Here is a 24461-nt window from a genome sequence, read left to right as displayed (position 1 = left end):
AAGTTTCTATATTTACGCTATTTGTTGTTGTTTAGATTAAGTCTCGTGTTTTGACTTTTATCAAAATTTTTATTTTCTATAAATCGCTACAAAGTACAACATTTAACAACTATCGACTATCCCCACTACTGGTGAATTGTTTCATTTCATTTAGGTCAACTTTCAAATTAGTATATTTTGAATTTAGAGGTTAAAATTAATTAATGCGATTACTGCTGCCTTCAATATATCCGTGCAAAGAGTAATTTAATTGCTTTGATAAGGAGTCTTAAGCTTATAACTTAGATTATGTATAAAGCTCGTCAGTCGATAGCACTACATAAACAAGAACAGGTGATTGTAGTGGTTAGTTTGTTATGTCAATGTTTAGAGCATTTTTTCACTGAGTAAATGATAAGTGCATTTCCCAACTGAGTCAATAGTTAGAGCAGTTTATAACTGGGTCAATCGTTAGCTCATTGATACGACTGTCATACAAGTGAGAGGTTTAGCTAGCTACTGTAAACCCAGGTTTAATCCACAATTTATTACATAAGAAAATGACTGTTCCAAGTCTGCAATATGACAGTTGTTATTCATTTGTTTTTTTGTGTTTTGGTTTTGATGTTGCCATTTGATAAGGGACTTTCCGTTTTGAACTGTTTTCGGTGTTCGATATTTTTGTTATTTGACTTTGTTTTCTACAAAAATGAGGGACTGGAAAGTTTCATAACATAAAAATATAAACTGGATTGTTTTTTCAAAATTGTTCTGAAATTTCATCTTGATACTCTTTTTTTTAAAGTTAGGTAATCTGCACTATATCCCTATACTGGTATGCTTCAAATTACATTGATATATGAAGTTTCAAAATCAATTTAGTCAGCATGGGTTCTAAATCGTATGCGTTTCGAGTTCTGGGATACTTCGTTAAACATTTATCATCGAGAGCTATCTCGAAGGCACCAACTTCTCCGATACATGGGTAATTTGAATAATACATTTGGATTGAATATTATCAGGTGATAAATTATTCTTTTAGTCGAAAGTTGAGACTAATATACCATACTGTTCTTGTAATCTACAAAAATAATCATTACCAATAATACAACTAATCACCAGAGACCACAAAACTAAAATGTAAACAATTTCAGGTCAACTGACCGCTTTAAACAATATTCAAATAAATATCGTATGATGAAATTTGACATTTTAAATGTTAAATTAATGATGAGAGAAAAAAAGAGGCAACAGTACTTTACCGATGTACTATCAATGAATATAAGAAGATGTCGTATGAGTGCAAATAAGACAACTCTCCATCAACGTAACACTTAGGACGAAGTTTAAAAAAAAAGGATACGATTTTTTTCAAAAAATGCGACTGTTATAAACAGAATTTCAAAAATAATGCGGATATGCCTCTTCCTTGTTTGTTTTTTTAAATGAATAAAACAAACCTATCCTTTTAAAAAAGTCATATTACCCGATGTGCGATAAGGTAACTTCAAAGCAACTTCCATATATTTTGACAATATATACTATATGCTTTTTTTCGTTATTAATTTTGACCGTTTCTATTCTTTTTATTATTTTTTTAGGATTATATCGACTTTACCCAATTTTTCTGTTTTCTGAAAATGGCTACAATATTAACTGACGACATGTTTCCCTTCTTTCCGATCAACATTTTTTAAATTTTGTAATAAGTTTCTTAAAGTAATTACTAGTGATACGATTACAGATGGGTTCAATATACTAATGTAAAAAGTAATTCAATTGCATTAATACAGTATCGTATAGCTTAGAAAAGTTCATTAACGAAAACACGTGATTAACGTTTTTGCCATCTCTACTCACCAAAAGACATTTTAGGCGTCTTTGTTTTGTTACAGTAGAGATAAATTTGATTATGGATTTTCCTAATTGATTTTCCTCTGAGTTCAGTATTTTTGTGATTTTACTTTTTATCAGTATTTCCGGTAATTAGAACTTATTGCATTTATGAAATTAAAAATATCGCCTTTTTAGTTCCCTCTTGTGACAAAACTAGATATGACCTTGGATTGGAATGACAAAACTAATCACGACCTTGGAATGGAATGGAAAAACTAGACATGACCTTGGCATGAAATTATAAAATTAGACATGACCTTAGAATATAATGACAAATATTGACATGACTTTTGAAAGAAATGACAAAACTAGACATGACCTTTGAATGGAATGACAAAACTAGACCTTTATTTTTAATGGAATGACAAATCTAGACGTGACATTTGAATGGATGACAAATCTAGACATGACCTTTGAATGGAATGACAAAACTAGACATGACCTTTGAATGGGATGAAAAATCTAGACATGACATTTGAATGGAATGACAAAGCTAGACATGACCTTTGAATGGAATGACAAATCTAGACATGACCTTTGAATGGAATGACAAATCTAGACATGACATTTGAATGGATGACAAATCTAGACATATCCTTTGAATGGAATGAAAAATCTAGACATGACCTTTGAATGGAATGACAAATCTAGACATGACATTTGAATGGATGACAAATCTAGACATATCCTTTGAATGGATGACAAAACTAGACATGACCTTTGAATGGGATGAAAAATCTAGACATGACCTTTGAATGGAATGACAAAGCTAGACATGACCTTGGAATGGAATGACAAAACTATACATGACCTTGGAATGAAATGACAAAACTAGACATGTCATTTGAATGTGGTGACAAAACTAGACATGACATTTGAATGGAATAACAAAAGTAAATAAGACCTTGGAATTGATTGTTACAATCCTTTCTTTGTTATCTTTGATTCAATGAAATAAGGTTGTCACAACTTTGTCAATTTTTTAATCATTTAACATTTATGTCAATGGCTCGATCTTTTTACGACTACGACAATGGTTATAGATCTTTTCCCAACGAGTCAATGATTAAATGGTTTTTAAAGGTGTCAATGGTTACATGTAGATTATTTTTCAATAATGTCAATAATTAGATCATCGTTAGTGGAAACAGCTTTGAAAATAACTGTCATTAAATACAGCCATTTTTTGTAGGTGTCACCATTAATACTGACAGGTAGTTACATGTAACAATAATTAAATGACTGACAATGATATTAACAGTTTCTGTCCTACAGAAGTGAAATTAAAAAAACGAAAGAAATGGAAAGAATGAAATCTGATCAGAAATCTTTGAACTTAATCTTAGCAATATACATGTTGATAATCGTATGAAACATTTCGAATGGAGGAAAAAAACAAGCAACGCAGTTTGCATTGATTGGCGCTAATGCTCTACTGAAATATAAAAAGCTGAGATAGGAAATCGAATAATTTATACCAACAACTTCTACCGACGTTAGTATTGTAAATGAAAACATTCGAAAGACTTAACTGACTAAACTGAGGCTGCTATTGCACCCCAAATAGTTCCAACTATGGCTTTGCTTCCTTAACTACAAAAAGCCAAATTTAGAAACAATTGTTGGAATATAACTTTTTTTAACCGAAACTGACTTTGTCCCTTATGTTATTTGAATCCCATTTGTGAAAATGTTCATACAAAACACCATTTTGATGGTATATTCATAAATGGTATGGGTCCGAAGCGTTTTTCTGGATTTTCATTCATTAGGAGCCGATTTTTTTAAAGGCCAATTTAATAAGAACCGAAACAATGGAAGAGCTTTTATACCCAAAAGTAAAGCCGACGTTCATTTTATTAATTTATAAACGAAAACTTTAGAAAAGTTATGTTATAAATCATGTCAGTATCGAAGTCTTGTTAGTACCATAGTAATGACTACTACGATGATGATACCCTCGGGGACGGATATTCAAACAGCTGCTGTTCAAAAGTGCTTAAAAAATTAAAATAAAACTTCATAAATTTTATGTTTGTGAAGCGGTTTTCAATATGGATTTAGCTTCGTAAGGGCACGCACGAAGCAATATATTTTGAAAGTCAATGATGTATAAGAACCAAAATTTTTTTTGATTTGGTTGATAATTTCATTATGATTTATTTATGTTGTTAGATACTCAATATTCCTTGACCGTAATAATGTGAATAGTTATCAAAGGTACCAGGATTATAATTTAATATGCCAGACGCATTTTATCTTCATTAGAGTCATCAGTGACGCTCAGATCAAAATAATTATAAAACCAAAAAAGTACAAGTACGAGTCACTGTCCGTTTTTCACCTGACCGTATTTATGAGTCTATACCATGAAATCTTTGAATCTAAACGTGACATCTAGCCATTAGTTCTATCAATTCTCTTATAGTATAGCATATAATTAGTCTCACATTGATTTGTAGAGAACGATTTATTCGCTTTACATTTCATTTTAGAATACTTTATATTGTTGGTTTTACAGAAACTCACATTAATTATAAAATTGGCAGCTTAATGGTTCACGAACACGGCAAAATACTCTAACAATTTTAAACTGGCAATAGGCATTTTTTCCAATAAGAAATCAGCTAATTATTTATAATGACGAACTAAACTTTGTCTTATTGGTTGAAAATTTGAACGTACGACACCAATAATTACCATGTGCCATCTCCACCAGAATCAAATTCAGAATGCATGGGTAGAGAATATATTATTTCAACTTTATATATATATAGTCAATATGGAGCCAGCGGTAATCCCCTTTACCGTTTATATCATTAAATAAATTCAAATAAACCATGTACGATCGCGCTCCGGGAAACTTCACTAAACAGTTATTATGGTCAGCTGTCCCAAAGGCATCAACTTCTCCGATTCACGGGTAATTTGAACAGTACATAAGAATGGTAAATTATCATTATCTTAGTCGAAAGTTAACACTTTTATACCATACTGTTCTGGTAATCTACAAAACGGATGATTGCCAATAATACAACTAATCGCAAGAGACCAAAGAAAGAGAATGTAAACAACTTCAGGTTAACATAAAATAGAGAATTGAAATGGGCAATGTGTCAAAGAGACAACAACCCGACCAAAGAGCAGATTAGAATCCAAGGCCACCAAGTATTCTTCAATGCAGCGCGAAAATCCTGCAACCAGGGGTAGGCCACCGCTGATCATGAATAAAAACATGTACTAGTTCAGTAAAAATAGCCGTCATACTAGACTACAACACATAAATAAAATCAAATTAAAAAAATAAATAAAAGACTTACCATGGCCAGAGGTTTCTGACAAGGGAAAGGCGCAAAAATGCGACGGGGTGAAACATGTTTTGTGACACACAAATCAATTAAATACTACTAGCAGTTACTGACATGCCAGCTTCAGTGTTCATTTCAACTGATTGAAAAGTTATGTCTTCATCATAATGAAAATCAAGTCTGTTTAAAGATTTTGTAAGCTTTTGAGTTGAACGTCCACATTTTTGTGCTTTGTAAAGACTATTTCCATAAAAGATTGGATGTGAAAATACCTGAACGTATAAGATGTATGCATGTTGATTTATATTTACGAATGATGTCCCTGTATCGATGATAAAATTTAGTAAATGTTTTGACTAGTTTGTGATATCGAAAACCCAGGTTTACTATTTTTTTGTAATACAGAGATTTCTTTTAATAAAATCAAATACGTAGTAAATTACACGACCGAATCGAACACAAACAGGTCATCAATAAGTGGTGCACAGTAAGTCCCAAGTGGACTCCCGATAACTTGACGATATACTGAATCTCCATGGCGAACAAAAATGTTAACTAATAAACATTCCAGGGCATTTATAGTACCAAAATATTTTTAAATGCCTATTTAAGATTATGAGGCAAAAGGGTATATTTGATGAGAAAATCAAAATTTTAATGGATTTAAAATCACCAATTTAAGCAAGTAAGTTATCAAGTACTTTACTTCCAACCATTTTTTGTCACTCCAACAGAAATAAATTCAACTATTTTCAAAGACCTTATTTGAACAATTTATAAGCAGGTAGTTGAGTGTACCAAAAGTACTAGTAAGACGAAGAGATATTTAAGTAGTGGAACAATGGCGTAAAAACGAAATAAATCTGTATTCGTAAGGCGTTTTGTCATTGGTGCAGTTCGGAAGCAAGTACATTGTTGAAACTTTGATTGTATTTGGTTTTGCTTGTGAAGCGGTAGCTTATAGTTTTTGTTTGTTACAGAAATCATTTTCCGAAAATTAAGTCAGTTGGAATGTTGGTGAATTCCTGATTTCCTGATTTCCTTTTGCAGAATCTCAATGTAAGATTTATGTCAAACAACAATGATATTATTATGCTAATTTCAACAATGAGCAAAACCAATGCTGTATAATAAGCTATGAAACGATAGAAGTAAAATAAAGAAAAGAGAAAATAAGAGGCAACTGCTGTTAACAGATTTACCATAAACCATCTAGAAGATAGAACAAAAGTTTTCACAAAAACGTAGGGTATTACATGACATCAAAAAGGATCGAGAAAGCATCTCCTGTTGTGTATGTATTAACCAAAACGTTCATCCGCACACAGACAAAAATATGAAAATAGGGAATAGTAAATAATTGATAAGTTAATATATTAGACAACTATTGCATATAATGATATAAGAGTCAGTTGAGACACAAACATAACGTATCGGCGATTGTGACCTTACATCTTCACAAATAACCGTATTGTTCTGCCACTTAGTGATTTCTTATTCTTAACCGCCATCAATCAACATATATTTTGTTTTCATGAGATGTAACTACTTGGTTGCAAAATAAAATAAAAAGAACTAGTGAATTTATGTTTTTTTGTATAAATGTTAAATATTTTTTTGTTTCCTGAAAATTAAAAAAAAAACAACAACAACAAAGGCAAGTTATTTAAAACAAATAGTTTTATTGTTATGTTGCTGAAATTTCAAATGTCCGCTATAACTGTTCGTTTGACGTAATTATCACACTTTTTCTTCTTTTTCCCGACTTTGACAAAACTAGATCCAACCTCGGAATGAAATCACAAAACTAAACATGACCTTGAAATGAACTTATAAAATTAGACATGACCTTGGAATGAAATGACAAGACTACATATGACATATGATTTGAAGTGCATGTTAGCCATCATAGCCCTTTTATCGTCAGCATCCTGCTGTTTAAAGAAAAAAAAACGTTCCTATGTTTTGATAAACCAGACGCGCGTTCCGTCTACATAACTCTCACTAGTGATACTCAGATGAAAATGGTTAGAAAGCCAAACAAGTATTAAGTTGAAGACCATTGAGGACCCAAAATTAAAAAAAAAAAAACAAAAAAAAAAACGAACCCAACAATGACGTGAATTATGTTCAATTTTAGAAACTTCCTTATTCAAACATATTTAAAAACTGATCTACATGTATGATTCCATCTAAACGTAAGTTCACTTTTTATGGATAGAGTTCTTGTAAGTAATTTTCATTTGTCTCTATACTGATATCTTTCATATTACGTTGACTACGTTAAAAAAAAACTCAGATTTGAAGGTCATTTTCAGACAGCATAGGTACCGAATATATAATTTAAACTGTTTTTAGTTTATTTGGAGCCGACGGTATTCCCATTTCATCGTTTTTTTCAAAATATACATTCTAATAAAAAGTATACTTATGCGTTCCGGGAAACTTTTTAACATATGTATCATAGTTAGCTGCCCAGAGGATACCATCTACTCTGATAAATGGTCGATTTAAATAATACATAAGCATAGTAAAACATCAGGTGATAAATTATTCTTTAGATCGAAAATTAACCATAATAAAGAACATACTTTTATGTTAATCTAAACAAAGTGGAATTACAAATAATACAACTATCCACCAGAGACTAAAGAACGAGATTGTAAACACCTGCTAAAGGTCACTGTGCCGCTTACAACAATAAGTAAAACCAAAGTGGAAATACAAATAATACAACTATCCACCAGAGACCAAAGAACGAGATTGTAAACACCTACTACAGGTCACCGTGCCGCTTACAACAATAAGCAAAACCAATACCATATAATCTATACTATTAAACGAGAAGACCTCATTTTGGGTGTCGCTTCTCTTCTTTCCACAATAAATTTATCATCATGCCTCTGTGTCCTATAGGTACAGTGCATAATCGCATTTGTCATCCATTCATATGATTATTCAGATTGAGTTATTTTGGGAGAAAAACGAGAAAAAAGGCGTTCGGATGTGTTTCCGTCATTGGACGAAATTTTAAGTCAGATTATACTTCCGGTTTGCTTTTTTCTGTATACTTTGAAACAAACAAATACATATAAAGTGTATTTTCTGTCTGATATCATTTTCAAGTTAACTATCATCGGCGGTCACAGAGTTTATTAAATAGAGAGGGTCTGTATAATATATTAATAACCATCGTGGATCGATTACATTATATCAAACTGAGAATTGAATGTAAAAAGAAAATACACTTTATTTATAGTAATGAATCAAAAGGGGGAAGTGGCAGAACCTTTTCAAAACGTCGGGAACGGGTGTTTTTAAGATCGAAATTTCAGGACTAACCATTTCGGAATCCGGGATTTCTTTGTTCCAATTTCGTGATGTCGAGAGATTTAATTTGTATTAAATTCGGAACCTCGGGATTTCATGTTTTTTAGCCCGGGATATCGGGATCAGGACCCCTCCCAGGATTATAACTTATAGAGAACTAACACAAAGAAAAAGATTTTTTTTGTGGAATGGAAAAAAGAGGAGCCGGGCTAGAAGAACAATTATCCTGTAATTTTTGATACCTTTTCTGAAATTCTCCAGTCATTAAATTTTTACAAAAAAGAAGATGTGGTATGAATGCCAATGAGACAGGTCTCCGCAAGAGACCAAAATGCAGTGCCAAAATGACACCGAAATTAACATTTAAAGGTCACATTATGGCCATTTACAAAATGATCAAAGCAGATACTGCATAGTCTGATACAAAAGGCCCCGAAATGACAATGTAAAACAATTCAAATGAGAAAACTAACAGCCTTATTTATGTACATAAAATAAACGAAAAACAAATATGAAACACCTAAACAAACGACAACCAATGAATTACAGGCTCCTGAATGTTCATAATATACTAAATGTATGTTCATAATGAAATTAATAGAAAACAAAAAAAAGGGAATTCTGAAAATAAAGGAGGAGGGTTAAAAAAAACTTTTTCCTGTCCCCAAGTTCTTATGACTTTTGATACTTTCCCTGAAATTCTGAAGTCATTAATTTTTTTACAAAATTCTTCCTACAACACTTTACATACTTTCAACAACGCTCTGAATGCCCGCGATTTCGCGGGTGTGTTATAGTAACCTATGAAATGATAAAGGTATAATTGATAATAAGAGAAAATTAGAGACAGCAGTAGTTTACCGATGGTTCAATGACATCAACCATTTAGTAGAAATAAATCAAGTTTAAGCAAAAAGTTAGTGAACTACATAAAACTAGAAAAGGGGTGCGAATAAGCATCTCCGGTTGAACACGCAACAACTACATGTACATAACTTATTTGCATTTAGTCGAAATGTCAAAAGTGGGTATAGTAAATACTTGATAACTTAAAATATAAGACGAATATTGTATATAATAATCTTAGACCAAAAAAACATCGTGCGAGTCAGTTGAGACACAGACAAACCGTACCGGGAAAATAATTCGTTAAATGTAAAATCACAAAAATACTGAACTCCGAGAAAAATTTAAATCAGAAAGTCCCTTCAAATTATCAGTGGCGGATCCAGGAATTTTCATAAGTGGGGCCCACTGAAAAAGGGGGCCCTCTCCAGTAACGCTTCAGTGATTCCCTATATAAGCAACTTTTTTCCCCAAAAAGGTCCCCCTCCTAAATCCGCCTCTGCATATTTAAACACATCACACGAATGGATAACAACTGTAATATTCCTGACTTTTATATGTTAATGGGTGATCATGATTGTTACCTTAAAACTTCAAAAATTACCGTTCATATGTTTCCTGTCAAGCAATCCCAATTTGTGTTTTTATCGCTAATTTTGAAAGCATATTATGCCAGTGCTTCTTGTTGTGATACGTAATCATTTGCAAAATAAAGTAAAAAGAGCAAATGCATTTATTTTATGAATAAATTTCAATGATAATAATATATATACAAATGATTTCGAGACGTCAATTTTGATCACAATGCGTAACATTTAAAATGTGACTTTTGAAGAAAAGAACTTTCCAAAATAATTGTGTCGCCTTAAAAGAATGAGATAAAAAAACACTCAAAAGAAGTCAACTTTTTTTAAAAAGCAGGTAAAAAAACTTTACGACATAAGAGTTGACTTCAGCTTTTCAATTGTAAAATTTCCATTTCTAAGTAGCAACAATCCAGTAGCACCTGCATACGGGGTATATATCTCCCAATTGAAACGATATTCCTGTGCTTGTATTTCCTACCACGATTTTCTTGATAGAGGGTTGCTGCTCACAATGAAGCTATTAAACCAAGAGTTCCTAATGGTGAAGTTGAAATCATCTCTTCGTAAATTTTACGGACGACATCACGAGTTGGTTGCATTTTGATTGTTATGGAATAACCGTTTCACAGAGGATATCGGATATGTTCCTTACGTTGTAACTACAATCTCATTCCCTTTCATTAATGCGACCTACCGAATAAGACTATTTGCCGGATTTGTTATAACATGAGCAACAAGACAAGTGCCACATGTGGAGCAGGATCTGCTTACCCTACCGGAGCATCTGATATCACCCCTAGTTTATGGTGGGGTTCGTGTTGCTTATTCTTTAGTTTTTATTGTTGTGTCATGTATCCTTTGTTTGTCTGTTTGTCTCTTTCATTTTTAGCCATGGCGTTGTCAGTTTATTTTTGATTTATGAGTTTGACTGTCCGTATGGTATTTTTCGCCCCTCTTCTCTTATTAAAAAGAACGTCAGCCAAAAAAAAAAAAGGAAAATGGTGTTGGTTTCAATCATTTGATTGCTCGAGTAGTCTTGAACTTTGGTGCATAGTTGTCTCAGTGGCAATCATTCCACATCTCCTTATTTTATAGTGCATGCAATTTCAGAAACATGAACTGTGCATTAGATCTTCTTTATAAATAAACGTCGTATCTAAGTTTGTAGTGATTTTAAAGAAATAACAAAACATTTCATTCAGCGTAAATGTAATAATTATGTAATTTGTTTCAAATCGAAAAACAGCAAATCAAGATCAACTTATATGCAATCAAACCCAATTAAATTTATATAAATTGCAAAGGAAACATAACAAAAAGTGAATTTTAAAGCAATGTATCAGTTATATATAAAATATAGACCGTGTATAATTGCAGATCCTACTATTCATAAACAAGAATACGTTAACTATCTGAAAGTCATCATTGTTTTGACCTTAAGTTAAATATCGATAAGCGTCAATTGTATCTAATTATACAGTTGATATCTTCTATCATACAGTCATAATACAGCAATAAAGATGCATCACTTTAATGTATCTAGCGATGCTAAGCACTATTTTAATGGCAAATTACAATCCTATACTAAAGTAAGAATGTCGGTTCAAAGTAAAACATTACTTCTCATGTTGATACCAACTGGCCAGTCTTTGATATTATGTTTACTTTATTGTTGTAATAATCATTTATCAGAGAGCATAAACAGTTGTTGGTTTTGGCAATTACGAAATTCTTATATCTTAGCAGGTAGCGTAACTGATCGAAAATTTGTTCCACAACTTTGATAATAATTAAAGAAGGAACAAGATTTATATTAAAAAATTGGCAGCACTGTTCAGTATCGATGCTATTAAGTTTATGTAGAAAACATTTGTGAAGGGTCAGCGAAAGGACGCGAAACTATATATGAAATGCACATGCTTGTACCTTTTCTTGTAACTATAATTAAAGGGTAATTTGCGACGCCTGCCCGACTCGTGTAAGTAAATCAGATAGAATATCTTAATAGATTTCTTTGATCAACGTCTGGGGTCAATACACCAGATACGAATTTGATATTGATCGACCCAGCATGAATTTTAACATTGAAAAATGAATAAATGTCTCCTTCATGTATTATATAATTAAAGTACAATAATAAGGACAATTATCAGAAGATTACTGTAACACGCACCATATCGTTTCGTGTCCAGTAGATAAAAATTGATGGATTGGCATTTGCGTTACGCTCGTCAGCCTATATCGCAGCCGGTAAGAGAAAGAAGTTAGCCGGTTAAACTCACGTTCTCTCGTAAGAAATGTAGGAAGGTTGGGATGCATATTATAGGTGTTTTTTCTTCTGATTTTTTCGCAGGGGGGATGGTGTAAATGTAAGTGTAGGACTGTAGGTCCAAGTAAAGATACAGGTATACAGTCAGGAGTCTACTTCGTCAAAATTATCTCCCCATTACGCTAGTTCATTTTCACAATCGTAGAAATGGAAGCCATTGTAGGGATGACGCGCTACCAGTTTTGCTCTTGGAAACCGATAAATTTATCTACATTGCACCATTACGATCCTTATATGTCAGTTGTATTTTAAAAGACAAATGTATCAACTAGCTAATAAAATACAGTTATTGATCTTGTCTGCATTGATTCAACTTAAAACTATTGTCTGATCGGATGTCAGGTGGAATTTTCGAAAATTCATAAACATTTAAAAAAAATCTAATTAAATATTTCGTGGAAGGGCAGACTAGATTTTGTTAGTGTATGAAGACTATAAACCCTAGTTATCGCTATTTTGTGCATTTTTCCTTTCATCCTTTTTTGTGATAATTTTCATATCATGCCTCTCGCTTGAGATGGAAAAATTATCACTAGAAACTAAGGAGGCCACGTGGCGTTTCTAACGAAATTGACATTGAAATTGACAACGTCGTCATAGGTAAAATAGCGATAAACAGATTATCATTGGTCATCTCAACTCGATTGCTTTTCTCACTTTCGCTGTACCAGCTCAAGCGAGAAAATCAATCTCGTTGAGATAATCAACGATAATCTATAATTATCACACACAAAAAATTAGAATTTTTCGAAGATATGCATTTTCATCATCCAACTTGTGAGACTGTCGTCAAGTTTTTTCAGTAAAAAAATAGTTATTCGAACACACCTTCTCTGTTTTTTTGACTCATTAGATATGTATTTTACTTGACCCATATATTTCATTTTTTAGTAATGTCCTTTTTTTTGTGTTATAAAGTCAACCAGTAGCTTTAATATATAAAAATGATAGAATCTGAAGCGAGACGATGTATGACATATTCTTACTTTGTACGATATCAAGACAAAATACTCAACCCAAACACGCCCTAACATAAATTTTTTCTCTTTTCGATACAATTATTACCTAATTTTTGGAATTTTTTCTTCAATCACATAATGGAAGGGCAGACACGAAAATTACTGAAATAATAGATTTATATGTTTTCCGTCTCTGGTAATTTTTTCAAAAAAAATCGGAGGTTATGCATTTTCGTCATCCAACTCGAAAGATAACCATGTCGTCGACTTGATGTCTAATTTTTCTGCTGAACTATGTACTAGATAAATTGAAAACTTATGCAAATGGTGTTTTTTTCAAATAAAACACCACGTAATTGAGAAGAAGATTGTAATTTGGTTTGTTTCTATTAACTTTTAAAACATTTGTCAGTATAGTAAACAGTACAGTAAACGTTTATCGCCTTCTCTAACAAAGAGCTTCGATTCTTTTGTTCTATTTCAACCTGGTTTCCGACTGTATATATTCCTCGGTAACCTCTTGATATATACTTATATTATCACGTGGCGACCAATAGCTTTACTTTATTGTTCAAGTAATATGTCTTCAGGGTTTACATGTAGTTGTGTTCCTATCTCAATGGTCTATACCCTATGACTAAACTATTGAGGCTTCGTTGGCTCATAGGTCTAAGTAGTCGATTACTGTACATCTAGCCAGTCAACGCTGTCTAATGTTACTTCGAAACACGCACGGGGTAGGTGCACTCGACTCCATTGTTTAATAGGGTTATTGTACGATTTTATATTTTTTTTGAAGAAGCAAAATTAAAAATAAAAAGTAAAAGCCAATTTGTATAGTATTGATTGATTGTTTGCTGATAACTTAAGGTCCAGTGGTAAATCTTTTATGCATGTAAATGTTTCAGACGATCATGATATTAATTGATTGATGGTTGTTTAAAAATCCAGTGGCAAATATTTCATACATGTTTCATACGATCATGATAATAAATGATTGATTGTTAGTTGCTTTCCGTTCAGTGGCAAATGTTTCATACATGTTTCATACGATCATGATAATAAATGATTGATTGTTAGTTGCTTTCCGTTCAGTGGCAAATATTTCATACATGTTTCATACGATCATGATAATAAATGATTGATTGTTAGTTGCTTTCCGTTCAGTGGCAAATATTTCATACATGTTTCATACGATCATGATAATAAATGATTGATTGTTAGTTGCTTTCCGTTCAGTGGCAAATATTTCATGCATATTTAAGACGATTATGGTGATGATTGGTGATTGATTGTGGAATTATTTACATTCAGAGGCATATATTTCATGCATATATAGGGTGATCTTAATATTGAAATTCCATGGCCTATTAACTAGAAAATTTATGAATATGTGTGATAAACGGTGACGGACGTACCTATGAACTATTTACAGTTTATTGCGTTTATATTGTTAATATGTCGATACAAGAATAGAGACCGCCGGGAGGTTAGCCATGTTTTATTGGAACAACTGATTATTGATATTGGTCAAAAGACTATGATTATAATAATAAATAAATGATGGCCCTGTTTATATCCTTTCTACTAATATGAGCAATTATGAAATTCCTTGCAAATCAAACCCAATCAATAATATCGATACCTCGGGCAATTACTTTAAGATAATCTCAAATATCGGGGAGTATATTTTTCTTTGACTTCATTTGTTATGCTCAACATATAAAAGTCAGTCCTTGTAGATGAAATAGGTATACCGAACTCAAAATCAAGTTTATCCCAAAACAACTTAAAAACCCTGTCGCTGTAAAATTGTATTGCATATATAAAAATTACAAAGTATTGTGCATGTTATGCAATAGTTTCACTTAAAGTATTATGTTTAATTAAAGCAAAAAACATAGACAAATCCAGGTAACTCTCTTTCTATTCTAGAATAATTCAGTTAACAAGGACTATCTTTTAAAAAAGATATCCGACGTATTTAAATTTGAGTGTATGTTAACCTTCAGAGGCACAATGACTTTACGATGCAGGACCTCTTTAATAAAATCTACATCTGAATGTACATTTTAACTACAAGAAATTCTTTACTAACTCTGGTTATATTAAGGCAATAATATGTAATAATATTTTGATGACACCTAAAAATCTTATTTGTCCAAAAATCCAGTGCAAATAATAAGAAACAAATATACATTTACTACTGTTCACATTGTTAACAAAGCTTGAAACTATTGGTAGTATAAGTAGTATCTTTCTGTTTACATTCATCAAAACCCCGCGGAAATCTCACATGCGTAGGTGCGTTCTAAAAGTCATGTACGTTCGTACAACAAAGTTTACACAAAAAATTATATAATTGTCCCGAATAAACAGCTGTCATGGATGCAAAGAGTTATTGGAGAAACAATTATTTTAAATTAAAACATAAATCTTTGTAAGATCTAGTTCAAATATTTATAGTTTTTCACTTGCTTTCCATCACGATATAATTTTCGAGACGTTTTTTCAAACACAACCAAATCACCCACCATGACAACATTTTGTCCAATCACAGAAAGAATTTTCGAGCATGCGTATTCTGTTGCCATAGTTAAGCGTCCTTAAGTTCAAAGGGCACAAACCGAAACTATATCGACTACGTCGGAAAAAAAGTTAAAGGTTTGATCAATGTTTTCTTTTTTAATGAACACGTTCTATGGTCTTATTAGCAAATCTATGTTAAGCTTGTAGAATAATACTCAGCAAGCTTTTATAGTGGCATTTAATTGTTTTCGCGATACAAATGAAAAGACGTAATCTTCAAATGAGTACTATACTTTAATTATGGTCTTGGGATCCGAAGCTTTATATATTTGATTCAATTTTTTAAAATTATTTTGAGATACCAAATAACAGGCGTCGATTTGAGTTGTGGAGTGTAAATTGTGCAATTACCCAAACGTTTCACATTAGAGTCTAGAAACAAACCGTAGTCCAGTCAGATACAATGTACAGGAAGTTATATTTCAATCATAATAAAGGAGGTTGTGTTCTTGCATGGTACATAGTCCGAATAACAGCAATTGTTCTTGCAGTCAGGTGTCTATAATACTATATTACTATTTCAATCATAAAATTAAGATGAGTTGCCGTTCCATAGTGAATTTGGACGTTAAACAACTGAAATTCAACCATGCAGGTCATGAAATTGTGTCGCACTACATAGTTTTAATCTGTTTGAACCATCAAAAATTCAAATCAGGTAACAGACCGCTGGTTCTGAATGTTAATTCGTTATAAGATGGATTAGTTTTTTGGACAACTTAATACAAAAATGAAGAAAAAAATCAGCTTTTTTGTGAAAATTATCCATTAAATGCAAAAACACATTATCTTGAAAAATATCATATATATTCATGTTCGACTGTATGACTTTCCTCTATATTTGATCAATTTTGTTTTTAAATTCATTTAATAAATTAATAAATTGAGGTGTCTGATTAATATAATTGTCACCCCCCCCCCCCCCCCCCCCCCAATTCAAATTCCATAATTGACCACAGCGGATTTCCTTGATGAAAAAGGTATGGATAGGTAGTTATCAAAAAGGCTTTTAAAAACAAGCAATAATACATACATACTGTATATAGCCTTGATGACGAAATAAGGAAATATAGATTTTGTTTAATTTTACATGACTTTAAAATAAATGAAAAGGGTATACTTACACATGAATTCGCCCAGATACCAGACTTCCTTCGTATGTAATTCCAGTAATGTTGGTGGCATACATATAAGCATTACCAGTAAGTCAGCCACACATAAGTTTATTAGAAACATATTTACCATATTTTTCATATTTTTGTTTGCTATTATAACAACGATCACTATAATATTACCAAACACACCAAGTATAAAAACTATGACATAGAATAACGTAGCAGTGATAATTAAATATCCAGGTGGTTCGGGCACCTGTCTAGAAGATTTCCTTAAAGATACATTAAGAATATTGTTCACATTCTGAAAGAGTTGTGTACTGTTTAGTAACGTATTCATTGCTTCTTCATTAAAATAGTTATAGTTCTACTATTATCACACAGTTAGAAAACAAGCGATACAATATTAAAGTATATGATTGATAAGCACTTCTTCATTGATATAGTTTTCTACTAGTATCATGCAGTTAGAAAAATAGCGATGAAATACTGAAGAATATCATTGATAAGTACGTCCCTCGTTAGTATGTATGTCATTACGATATAGACTGAGATTGTAATATATACAAACAATTGAACAAGGAACTATATTGATTAAGCGTCGACCAACCGACTAACAGATAACATGCTCTTTAATATAAGCATATGTTTTTGACGAATCAAATAAATCTTTAACGAAATAGTCATCAATGAAAGTAGAAAAAATGGAATAAATGGAATAAATGATTGTTTAAGGTAATTTACAATTTTTTTTTAAATAATTAGAAAAAATATTTCTAGAAAGCAAATAAAAAATAGTTATGCTTGTATAAGTTAGTGTTGTTTCTATTTTAATGACAGATGCTATTCTATGAGAACCTGAAATAGTGACGTTATCAGTATGTGCTACCTTGATCAATATAGCGTAACACTCAGCGTGGCTGCTGTGTATATGCTGTGATACAATGCCAATTATAAAATGTGTTGACTTTGGCACGGATTTAATGAACTGTAATCATAAAATGTCCGCTTAAATCTATTTATGGTAGGGGGAGCATCGAGTATTCTAGGCACTACACTTCCTTTTATTAACAAAATAACGTTTGAAAGCGTTGTTTGCATTTTTGTACGTTTTTGACCTATGTTGTGTCATATCTGTGTAACATTACGATGTAATTAAATGACCTGAACAGATAATAAGATTTGACATATCAATTAATGCCGTTTGACAATAAATGTCAATATTTGTATGTATTATGGACACCTTTTACAACCATAGCAATGTAAATACTATTAACCCTAAAGTTGCTGGAAATAGTTTTCTCGTTTGAATTGTTTTACATTGTCTTTTTTTAGCCCTTTTTAGATGACTATGCGGTATGCGCTTTGCTCATTGTTGAAGAATGTACGGTGACATATAGAGAGTTGTCTCATTGGGAATCATACAACGTCTTTTTTTTCTTTTTTTATATATATATATATTATCATTACAACTCCAATTCCCTCCCCTGACTATTTCAAGGCTAAAGAGTCACATAAGGATACATTTAAAATCAATGTATTTTTTGTGTCTGTACATTTGTTGTACCTAGGCTGACATTCCTTGTCCTGGTCATTACATTTGTATGTTGAGTAGGTCCAGCTATCGTTAATTTGATAAAATTTTATTTTTGTCTACTTGTTGTTCAGTGGCAAATATATCATGAATGCATATTCATGAAGAGAACCAATGTGAAATATATACAGTAGGTATGTCCTGCAATACGGGTTAAAGAGGATAAAAGGCAGGACATTTTGAGTGCCACTGGGAAATAAGGTGGATAGAGACAGAAGTATAGATTTGCATCAGGTCACACACTGACCCCCTATAAAGATTAGTTGCAAGAATAATTAATCGAACAGAAAGCATGGACGTTTATCTAAATGAGGCGTCGGATTAAACTTTCCCGTTCTGGTCGTACGTTGCTGCGAATTTAAACACCCTGTACAGTAAACCCGTTACTAAGTTGTATATATATATAACAATTCCCAAGTCACTAATGTTATTTAGAAATCATTAAACAGCCTGACATGTATTATTCCAAATCTATTGGTAAATCTTCTTTACTATGAGTTTCGTTAGTAAATGCATTCTATTGGTTTGAAGTCTTTATTCTTAGTCGTCAAAGGTTCTTCGATCTTAAAATTCAGAAACAGCTTGAAAAAATATCTGTTTAGAAATAGCGCACTCAATCCTGCAAAGACTTGGAAATACTAATATTACTTGAATTATTCCTTCTGAACGATGGTTATTGCGATGTGAACATTTGCAATTGTATCCGTTTAAACTAGGAATCTGTTTCGAATTATGAACTAAGACCCAGTTCCACTCCCCCACAAAACAAAAAAGAAAAAAAGAAAAAAGGAAAGAAAAACAAAAGAAAAAGAATAAAAGAATATGACAGTTGTTTGATTAAATAATATGTTTCTGTGTAACAATGCTGTGAATAAAAAAAAACAAATGTTATTGTTCAAGTTATATAAATAATGTCTTGGATTAATTCGATATAAGGGATGTGGCGTGAGTGCCAAGAACTCTAGCTCTTGCAAATTAATATAATATTACTATGAATCTTTTCAATTAGTAAAAATATGAACATAAACATTATTTTAAAATTATTTCAGTACGCCACATTTTAAATGTAATTATATGGTCTAATAGACGAAGGGGCCAATAATAGAGAATACCATTGGAACTGCACATCTATGTCAGCGTAGTTGTTAAAATGTTAAATGGTTTAGCATGCTTTTAATAATGATCATGTGGTAATCTTATTCTTGTATCCTATTACCATTCGAATTTAAAAATGTTTAATCTCTACTGTGGTCATTCTTTATACGTTAGACAACCACTTTCTCCTGAGCATAGAAATGAATCTTGCATCTCAATGATTATCGGAAATTTTATTGTACCAAATATCACTTAAGGAAGTTCGCTCCGCTTGTCTTTGATTTTTTGCCAGAAATTCGGAATCCTCTGGTTTTGTCATGTAGAGCCATTATTTTCCAATTTTTTCAATTTTCCCAGCTAACCCCAACCTTTCTTTTTTAAACAATATTTACTATCAAACTCCCTCGACTGTTGCAACGCTAAAATAATGATGTTTCTTCTCGTTTCACGACTATTCCTCACTAAACTAAAACATATCAGTCAGAAACCTATTTTTTGTGTGGTTCATAGGTATTTCCCGTTTCTCTTTTTTTCCGACGTAGTCGGTATTGTTTCGGTTTGTGCCATTTGAACTTAAGGACGCTTAAATATGGCAACAAAATACGCATGCTCGAAAATCCTTTCTGTGATTGGACAAAATGCTGTCATGGTGGGTGATTTGGTTGTGTTTGAAAAAAACGTCTCGTTAATTATATCGTGATGGAAAGCAAATGAAAAACTATAAATGTTTGAACTAGATCTTACAAAGATTTATATTTTTTATTAAAATAATTGTTTCTCCAATAGCTTTGTGCATCCATGAAAGCTGGTTTTTTTTGGGACAATTATATAATATTCAATGTAAACTTTGTTTTACGAACGTACATGACGTTTAGAACGCACCTACGCATGTGAAATTTCCGCGGGGTTTTGATGAATGTAAACAGAAAGATACGAGGACCGAGAATACTGAACACAAACAGAAAAAAACGTTATTTAAAAGGTAAATCGAAATGATAGTTTTAAACATATACTCAAATTTTAATACGTCGAATATCTTTTTTAAAGATAGTTCTTGTTTCATATAAATTAAAATAAATCTTTTCCTACCTTAACTAAGGTATGAAAATTGACAATGTCGGCTGATACATTTTTTTGTACTAAAGAGATGATATTACTTTTCCTATTGTAATTTTAGTATAGTAGCGTTCTAACAGCTCCTGCATATGGAGTTTAATATATTTTCAATAGACCACTTTCGAGTTCATCCGTCACCGGAAAAAACTCGTCAATTATACGCGCCTTTATCACCGTCATGTGTGCGTTTAGGGGCGTCGTCACTTCCCTTCCAATGTTGAGCGAGTGGTTGGAAAACTATAATTCTATATTGTACGAATTATTCGGCAAATTTAATTCTCAAAATTGACAATCAACACTGCTGTCATTAGGGAATTGTCAGTAAGTACCTACAGAGCAACCATTATTTCTATAAAGACGATCACTAAGGCTCTTGATGAACGTAAATAGTGCAGGGATACAGGCGACCCCCTCTATCTGGTAAATGACGTCATAAAGGCATGCATAATTGACGAGTTTTTGCCGGTGTCGGATGAGCTCGAAAGTGGTCTATTAAGGACGAGTTTACAGATTTACGTTTTTTTATATGATATCCCAGAAAGTTTACTACTGAAAATGATTCGTACAAATCCGGGCTTTCAAACGATTTCGAAGTTGAAATCATCTCTTTGAAAATTTTAAACAACGCGCCATCATTCTCCATTATGGAATACATGACTGTGTCAATATAACCGTTAATACTTGCCACATGTCGTCAGCACATCCCCGTTGTGTTTCCCGATTTTAACATGAACGAAAGCGACGTTTCATTGTATTCGGAGCAGTGTGCCTCCCAACACGGGGTTTTGGGTAAGTTTATGTGAAATGTTTTGTTACTGTTGTCTTTCTGTCTTTTTTTGTTTGTTAGATATAGGAAGATGTGGTGTGAGTGCCATGAGACAACTTTCCATCCAAATAACAAACTAAAAAAAAAAATATTTCTAATTGGCCTGGCATAGGTATCTTAATTTTATGCAAACAACAGCAATATGGGATGTTTTCGCTGCGTTGAAGACCTACTGGTGGCCTTCAGCAGCTAACTGCTCCTTGGTCGGGTTGTTGCCTCTTTGATATATTCCCCATTTTCATTCTCAATTCTCAATCAAAATTCAACATCAGAACTTCTGAATGTTGGTCTTTACCACACAGTCGAACTATCATAATAACGAGCATATTCTGAATATATCTATATACAATGAATAAAAATTCTCGAGCAAATCACATCTTGACCATCATCTTTTAAAATCACGATATTTACGGTAAAAAACGATTCCGAGGCTGACAAAAGATGACAGATAAACATGGGTAATCGGTTTCATTCATGTCTTTCATACATGATCAGATTATATACATTTACATGTCAGTTATCGCAGTTTAATGATGTAAAACTACAATCATTATGTAAATCTTGGTATTTACTTTGCACTTAATCAACTACTAGTTATATATATCTTAAAAAGTCAATGTTTTTTCGTTTTAATTTATAAAACGAACTTCAATTAATATAACGGAATTGTATGTGACTGCCATAAAGTGAGATGTTTAATCGACTTTTTTTCTAGATAAAAGAAATGCCTGTACCAAGTCAGGAATATGACAGTTATTTTCCATTCGTGTGATGTGTTTCAGAGTTTGAATTTGCAATTGGTTGAGGGACTTTCCGTTTGAATTTCCTTGGAGTTCAGAGTATATGTTATTTTACTTTTTCAAAACAATCTCTGCGCGACTTTATCATTTTCTGTTAATTGTCCTATTCTGAATTGTATCGTCTGCCCTTTGATTTTTTTTTATGTTTTTGCAGACAACATTTTATGACGCAGTGACTCAAATGTATTTTTTTCAGGATTGCGGCATCGTCATCTGAATCTTTCAAACACATATTGATAATTTAGTCCACATGTACTGATATTTCATTTACATCATCTTAAAGTCATAAGAAACGAGTGACCGGTAAAAAATAATGTTATTCCAATTCTTAAACCAATGCATACAAACATCATAAACTTAATCTTCTGTGCTCGAATTTGTCATTTTTTTCGTGTAAATTTCGTATAATCGTCATTTTTTTTTCACTTGGTCAGTGTTGTTGTTAAAATATGGCAGGTAATTAAAGTTCGTGTTTTGATGCCGAAGTTTAACGATTGTCACCTGTTTGTCAACAATTGACGAAAAATAAACCAAAAAAGCATGGAAATTGAGCACGTGTTTTTAACATGTAAATTCAGATAATAGTTTATTTTAAGGACATCCATGCGTAGTGTGGTCACCGGATTTTTACGAGATGGGTCACACTGAGGTCACATTGCATACGGAAAATATATCGGGGGAATTGCTTGCTGGAAGGAAGCAATTCAAATAAAGTAAACTTCTTCTAAATATGAATAAATTAAAGAATTTTCTTCAGAAAAAAGTATATGTACATAAGTTTTACAATGAAAACTATCCATTGAGTTATAAAAAACATATGCATTATTTTTTTTTTTATTTGAGGTTTCTTATGACTTTAATTAATTAGTATCACCAATCTTTTGATATCATTCAACTGCGTCAATAAATTTGTCTTTTAAAGGTCTCGTCGACATTATGTGCAATAGAAATCCTAGCGCCGGTGTTCTATCTATTTTTATTTCCGTAAATGTCGATTGCCATTGAAATTGTCACAATGAGAATCCTTTTTTTAAGGATAGGAGAATTGATTATGATGACAACATGAAAGATTGCTACCTGGAAATGATATATCTAAACAGATTTTTAATGTCAGATTTCTATGAAAACCAATGCGACCTTTGCTCAAGATGCTATTAAAGATCCTCCTTAAAATGTTGAAAGAAGTTTGAAGAATATTAACTTCCATTTTATTTGATCATAGAGATAATTAAATGTTGGTTAATATAGATTAATGGCATGACCACGGATAACTCTTCTTACCGGTAATCCCAATTTCCTAGCATGTTTCTTTCTGCATTTATTGTCACTGATTTTTTCCACCACTTACTGATGAAATATAATAACATTCATCGTTTTCAAAGAGTCATCCGATCTTTTCCTCTTATATTTGTCAGTAACTGTTCCGTCAAGGCTTTTGATGTTTTGTATTCTTCTATTTCCTCCGGCTACTGAATTAGTTAAGAAACAAAATAATTAATCAAAAAACCCACCTTAAAGGATATCAACCACTTGAAGTTTATACCGATTAATTCTTTCAAATGCACATAGATCCCTTAAAAAACTCTGATTAACTATTCATTAAATCTAATTAGCTGGAATTGTTTATGTTTTATTAGGAAAATATGATCGAACAATAATTCGTTTTTGGGATTCAATCCTCAAGACCAATGCACAATAGCGTTTAGGCTTTTGAGAAATCATACGTATTTCTGAAATTTTGGAATGACATTTATTGACACGAGGTAAATTTATGAAATGATTAATTTTCTAAATGGAGAAGTGCACTTCTTGAAATATGCTCACTAAGAGAAAGACAAGGTTCCGCTAAAATCTTTACGAATTTATTTTTTTAACACATACATAATAAATCATTTTCGTTGCTGGCTGTTTATGATGAATAAGAATAAGAATATTCTTATTTGTCAATCAAGACGCCCATACAGAGCAGAATAACTAATACAAATTGTAATAAAGATTTTGAAAAGCCGAAGATTTTGAAAAGCCGAAGATTTTGAAAAAAAATGTATTGGCGGGATTGTAATGCCGAAGATTTATTTGTATCCGTGTATAT

General features: G+C 32.1%; 2 protein-coding genes across 2 annotated transcripts in view; both read right to left on the bottom strand.

Moving 5' to 3' along the window:
• LOC134698972 (QRFP-like peptide receptor) overlaps positions 1 to 17394 on the bottom strand; it is a 30141-nt gene extending 12747 nt beyond the window's left edge. Inside the window, exon 1 of the mRNA XM_063560659.1 lies at positions 16948 to 17394. Coding sequence (XP_063416729.1) covers positions 16948 to 17278 — 331 coding nt within the window. The 5' untranslated portion in view covers positions 17279 to 17394. The remainder of the gene's footprint in view (positions 1 to 16947) is intronic.
• LOC134698970 (beta-1-syntrophin-like) overlaps positions 16568 to 24461 on the bottom strand; it is a 146059-nt gene continuing 138165 nt past the window's right edge. Inside the window, exon 7 of the mRNA XM_063560658.1 lies at positions 16568 to 16577. The gene's annotated coding sequence lies outside the window, so the exon portion shown is untranslated. The remainder of the gene's footprint in view (positions 16578 to 24461) is intronic.

This window comes from Mytilus trossulus, unplaced genomic scaffold (genome assembly GCF_036588685.1).
Source record: "Mytilus trossulus isolate FHL-02 unplaced genomic scaffold, PNRI_Mtr1.1.1.hap1 h1tg000024l__unscaffolded, whole genome shotgun sequence".
Classification (NCBI taxonomy): Eukaryota; Metazoa; Mollusca; class Bivalvia; order Mytilida; family Mytilidae; genus Mytilus; species Mytilus trossulus.
Note: the sequence above shows the minus strand (reverse complement) of the source record. Positions and strands in the feature narration are given on the sequence as shown.